General features: G+C 57.2%; 1 protein-coding gene across 3 annotated transcripts in view; it reads left to right on the top strand.

The window, feature by feature from the left end:
• The first annotated feature begins 1,628 nt into the window (after positions 1–1,628).
• Positions 1,629–5,651, top strand: part of FXYD1 (FXYD domain containing ion transport regulator 1) — a 4,278-nt gene continuing 255 nt past the window's right edge. The window contains exons 1-7 of one of the 3 annotated variants that reach the window (XM_014536593.1): positions 1,629–1,743; positions 2,847–2,911; positions 3,386–3,418; positions 3,906–3,980; positions 4,257–4,293; positions 5,346–5,395; positions 5,583–5,634. In XM_014536593.1, coding sequence (XP_014392079.1) covers positions 2,851–2,911; positions 3,386–3,418; positions 3,906–3,980; positions 4,257–4,293; positions 5,346–5,395; positions 5,583–5,605 — 279 coding nt within the window. In that variant the 5' untranslated portion in view covers positions 1,629–1,743; positions 2,847–2,850 and the 3' untranslated portion in view covers positions 5,606–5,634. The other 2 variants (XM_014536591.1, XM_014536592.1) reach the window with 2 other exon arrangements.

The raw sequence follows: 5,651 nt of genomic DNA, 5'->3' as shown, positions 1-5,651 counted from the left end.
ACCTCAGTTATTTCTCCATTTTATAGGATGGGAAGCTGAGGAACAGAGAGGTCAGATGGACTGCTCAAGTTCACACAACCAGGAATGGCAGAGTCTAGACCTGAGCCCAGATTTCTCTGTCACCAGTGCCTTGTGAATTTGGCCTGCCTATGGGGACGCCAGCTGTGGTGTCCTCCAGGAGATCCTAGAGGCCACATGAGCTCAGGGAAGGGGAAGTTCAGGGTTAAATACGTCAACTCATGTTTGATGGTGTCAATGTGTGAACAAAAGCATGTAGGCCTATTATGTCTGTGACAGTGTGGCCAGCTGTGTGCTTGTTTGCCGGTGCATGAGGTTGTGCTCACAGGTGGTGTGTGTCTGTCTCTGTGGTTATGTGTAAGAGTGGCTGCTTTTCTGGCTGTGTCCTTGACAGTGTTTCTGCTTCTCTGTGTGCCAATGTAAATGTGTGTGTGTCTGTGGGCATGTGTACACAACTTTGTGGACTTCACATCTCTGAGAGCGTATAGGCGTGCTGGCTGTGTGCCTATGTCTTTGAGTGTATTTCTGTGTGGCACGTGTGCATTGGGGTGTTCATAAGAGTGTGTATCTTGCCCTGACCGGTTTGGCTCAGTGGATAGAGTGGCAGCCTGCGGACTGAAGGGGCCCTGGTTCGATTCTGGTCAAGGGCATGTACCTTGGTTGTGGGCACATCCCCAGTGGTGGGTGTGCAGGAGGCAGCTGATTGATGTTTCTCTCTCATCGATATTTCTAACTCTCTATCCCTCTCCCTTCCTCTCTGTAAAAAATCAATAAAGTATATTTTTAAAAAAAGAAAAAGAAAGAAAGAAATAATCCCTTGCCTAGCTTTAAAAAAAAAAGAGTGTGTATCTTTGTGACCGTTTGTAAGTGGGGCTAGGGTGGGCTGTGTCTTTGATTGTGCCTATGTACAGGTATACATCTGAATGAACATGGGTGAGCAAATGTGTTTGTCTTGGTGTTTTGTGACTGGTGTAAGAGGTGCTGGTTGTGTGTGCGTCTTTGGGTTTCTCTATGAGTGTGTTATTCTGTGTGTGTCTGCCTGTTTGTATGTACATACGTACATGTGTTTGTGTGCTTTTTTGCCTGTTTATCTGGGTCTGTGGGTTTCTCTGTGTGTGCACACAGGCACATTCCTGAGGGACTAAACAGTCAGCAGTGAACAACACGTACACACACTGAAATGTCCCCCAAACAGTCCTGTGCTGCTTGCTGACCGGGGCTCCGAAGAACACTGGAGTCTGGGTCAGTGGGCTCCTCAACACTCAGGCTAGGTGGCCTTCGGCTCCATCTAAGCCCAATTCCCAGGGAACAGCACAGAAAATTATTGACACCCCTCAGTCCAGCTCAGAAGCTGTCTGAGACAGGCCTGAGGCATGTGCGTGTGCGTGTGTGTGCGTGTGCGTGTGCGTGTCTGCAATCCAGTCCTCTCTGCCAGGACCTCCTTTCTCCAGCTTTCCGAAACGTGGCTGTCTACTGTTCCTCTATCTGAGCGGAGAGAGTTAACTTAGCGGGCCAGGGCGGTCTGGGCTGGGGGCCGCCCCCTGGCCCCCCTCCAGCACCAGCTCCAGTTACAGCTGCTGGTTGGGGAGGGCATAACTGGGGTGGGGCTGGGAGGGGAGATCGCTGGGGGCGGTGCATCCAGCTCTGGGCCAGGGGGTCCAAAGTGCTTGCCCGGTCACAGCCAGACTTGGGGGCCTGCTTCCAGCAGGGGACAGCCTGATTGGGGTGAGCGTCCCCTACCCCTCCCCTCCCGGCCTCACCCCTCGCCTAGCTGGGCAGCCTATTTTGGGAGCAGGAGTGGCCAGTCCCTGGCTTCCCAGGCAGGCCAAACCTAAGAGAAATGCAGTATGTTTGGGACACTGGCTTGTCCCGGGGGTGGGACTATGGGTGCCACTTCTCCCTTCCTTGCTGTTGCCCCCTGGCTGGTGTGGGTTATGGACATTTATGTGTGTACGTTGGGTTGCGTCACTGTTTGGGTGCACTGGAGGCCTAGATGAGGAGTAATATATTCCTGACTGTGTCTCCACCCCATATCCTTCTCTAACTGAAAGTGTAGGGGTACCGGATGGGTGCCGTATCCATTTCAGCCCCAGTGTGTGTGTGTGTGTGTGTGTGTGTGTGTGTGTGTGTGTGTGTGCACGCGCCCCTGCCCTGGCATCTGTCTTTGACCTCATGTCACTTGCCTGGTGTTGTCCGCTTGTGAAAGATGTCACCCAGAGGTGGGTGGAGGGGATATTTTTCCCTTTTCTCATTGTTCCCAGAAGAGGAGAAGGGGTGGCCTTTTCCCCAGCGGGATTGTGCCTGACCCCAAGGAGGGGAAGGAAGGCTGTTGCCATGGTGGCCTGTATGAGGCAAATTCCTCCAGGGTGAAGTGGGAGATATTTATACCCAGGGTCAGGCAGAGAGCGGCTGTCAGGGCCAGGGCAGCAGAGCTGGGATGTTTCGGACACAGCACGGCCGTGGTGGGCAGATGGCCCTTGGGCATGTTCGTCCCTTGCAGTGTATGTGTCTGTCCATCTGGGTGGAGTGAGGCCTCCCACTCGCCACTGGAGTGGGTGGGGGAATCTGCGGCCTGCTGTGGGGAGGCCAGCCTGCAGGAGATCCCCGTGGGCAGTGTGTGTTTCACCCCCGTCCTTGTGGCCATGTGACCCCATTCTGTGGGTTGATTTGGTGACACTATGTCCTGTGAAGCAGGGGGTGCCCCTGTTACTCAAGGTGCATGCCAAATGCTTTGGGAATTAAGTCCCTCTCTGACTTAACCCCTTGGGTGCAGGCCCCAATGGTGGGGGAACAAGGGTACACATTTCCTAACTCTTGGTGTCTCCCAGGACAATGGCATCTCTCGACCACATCTTGGTTCTCTGTGTGAGTCTCCTTGCCATGGCGAGAGCAGGTGAGTCTGGGGAGGCAGCCCACTACCCACCTCAGACCCAGGGTGGCAGGAGTTGGGGAAACCCTGCTAGAGAACCAATTTGGAGACTCCAACCTAAACTGAGTCAGTTGGGGCGCTGGGAAAGTGGGGGTCTCACATGGGGTCCAGTAACAGGCTAGTACGTGGGGGAGGAGGGAGGGTGCCCAGGTCAGGCAAAGGGTGGGATGGTGGCTGGCTTCCCCAGGATGATGGGATCAGAGACAACCTGTAATGAGATGGGAGCGGGAACAGTTAGGTGCGCCCTACCCCACCCCCTGCAGGGCAGTGCAGAGAAGGTAGCTAAGACCCAGAGAGGGCAGATAGCTTGCTCAGGGTCCAACTGTTCCCCAACTCTCAGCCCAGGAAGGTAGAGCCCCCAAAAGGGTCTGTTTATGCCCTTCCTTGTCCAAGGAGCCCAGGAAGCATCCAACCCCTGATTTCTCTTTCTCTTTCCAGAAGCTCCACAGGAACATGACCCATTCACCTACGGTGAGGGAGGGGAGCATCTGTCTTTGGGAATTGGGGTAGGGGGGCTGGGTTTGCCTGTCTTGTCCTCATTCTCTCTCTCTCTCTCTCTCTCTCTCTCTCTCTCTCTCTTTCTGTGTGCCTCTGTCTCTCTATTTGATCCCTCTCTGTTTCTCTGCTTCTCTTTCTTCTTTTACTTCTCAGTATCTTGCGGCCCATCCTCTGCTGCTTGCTGCCCTTTCTCCTCTCCCTGTCCCCCTCATCCTCCCCACCATCCCTCCGGCTCCCTTGTTTCCTACGTCCTCCCTGCACTGCCCACCTCCTTCCCTTCCTTCACTCTCCTCTTCCTGATCCATCGCCTCCGTCCTCCCATATCTGCTCCTTTCTGATTGATCTTCTTTCTCCTCTCCTCCTACCCATCCTTCCTCCTCGCTCCCTCCTCCCCATTTTGCCCTTCTCTTATCCTTCTTCCTCCCCTCCCGGCCCTCACCCTCCTCCCTGCTGCCCATAGACTATCAGTCCCTGAGGATCGGAGGCCTCGTCATCGCCGGGGTCCTCTTCATTCTGGGGATTCTCATCGTCTTCAGTGAGTACCCCCACTGCCTCCAGCCCGTCCCCGCCCCGCCCCACCCCGCCTTCAACCCCGCCCTGTTTCCACCTTCTGCCCGCCCTGTTCCTGCCCCGCCCAGGCACTGCCCCATTTTGCCCCACCCCCATCCCATCCTCACCCCGCCCGCCTGTACTCCCGCCCTCGGCCCCGCCCCGGCTCCACCCTCGCTAGCACCCCTGGAGCCAGAGCGCCCCTCGGTGCCCGCCTCGAGCGGACTCTCAGCCCTGTCTTCCTCCCGCTCCCTCCCCACAGGCAGAAAGTGCCGGTGCAAATTCAACCAGCAGCAGAGGTAAGAGGCCCTCCCAGCGCTCAGTCACCCACTCCCGCTCTACAGGGGCTCTGAGGGCGAAGCGGAAGCCCACCCAACCCACAGCCAGAGACCCGTCAGCAAATCTGTACCAAGCGCCTACTAGGTGCCACGCCCCAACCCGGGTCCTGGGACCAAGCAATGAATTCCCTGCCCTCCCTGCCCGGCTGAGCTCCCAGCCCCGGGGCGGCGGCTGGAGGTGCCAAGTGCTCCCCAAACACAAAGTCGGGAGCGCGGGGCGCGCTGCGAACGTGCCACGGAGGAGTGACATCACCGCTTGGTGGCCCAGTTTAGCTCGGTCTTGTTGCTCGCTCTTTGATTCGTCGTTAAATAAGAATGCAAAGCCCAGACAATGCGTAAGAGCAAGTACCTTCTCCATGTTAAAACAGTTACAGATGTTATTATAAATAATAGCCAAGACTCACTGGGCGTGTCCCACGTGCCAGAGGCCGTTGCGTTGTATCTTATTCACCCTCCGCGCCACCCCTCCGAGTAGCTGCTGTGTTAACCTCGTTTTACAGAGAAAACCGAGGCACAGGAGGTGAAATCACTTGCCCGAGATCATCCAGCTGGAAGAGGCCATCCGAGGCAGTCTGCCCTCAATCCCTTTGGTCGCCCGCCCCCCGCCCACTCCCAGTCCTCCCCCGGGAGGTACTCACTGGTGCCCGCAGGAACGCCTCCCGGGGGCCCCTGAATTTGCTGTGTTAACCTCGTTTTACAGAGAAAACCGAGGCACAGGAGGTGAAATCACTTGCCCGAGATCATCCAGCTGGAAGAGGCCATCCGAGGCAGTCTGCCCTCAATCCCTTTGGTCGCCCGCCCCCCGCCCACTCCCAGTCCTCCCCCGGGAGGTACTCACTGGTGCCCTCAGGAACGCCTCCCGGGGGCCCCTGAATTCGGCCGGAGCCCAGCCTGCTCCGTGCCCACCGCGGCCTCAGGGCACACGGGGCTGCGGAACGAGGGCTGCCTCTGAGGGACCTGGGAGTGGCCGCCCCCTCTTCCCACCCCCAGTTCCTCTGCTTCTCTGTTCCCAGGACTGGGGAACCCGACGAAGAGGAGGGAACTTTCCGCAGCTCCATCCGCCGTGAGTGTGGGGAGACTTCGGGTGTTTGGGGGTGAGGGTTGGTTCCAAGAACCGCATTCCTGGCCCTCCCCGGGCGTGTGGAGGATGGGATTGATCTCAAACTGGAGGGCGGGGAATTTCTCTGCCGCTCCCCACTCCACAGGAACCGGGGTCCCCTTCTGACACCCGAACTCTGTGTTCCCCTCAGGTCTGTCCAGCCGCAGGCGGTAGAGACACCTGGCGCCATGGAACCCAGCCAGGTCCTGCAGCTCTAAGC

Source organism: Myotis brandtii, unplaced genomic scaffold (genome assembly GCF_000412655.1).
Source record: "Myotis brandtii unplaced genomic scaffold, ASM41265v1 scaffold165, whole genome shotgun sequence".
Lineage (NCBI taxonomy): Eukaryota > Metazoa > Chordata > Mammalia > Chiroptera > Vespertilionidae > Myotis > Myotis brandtii.
The sequence above is the reverse complement of the archived record's forward strand: the minus strand, read 5'-3'. Positions and strand labels throughout refer to the sequence as shown.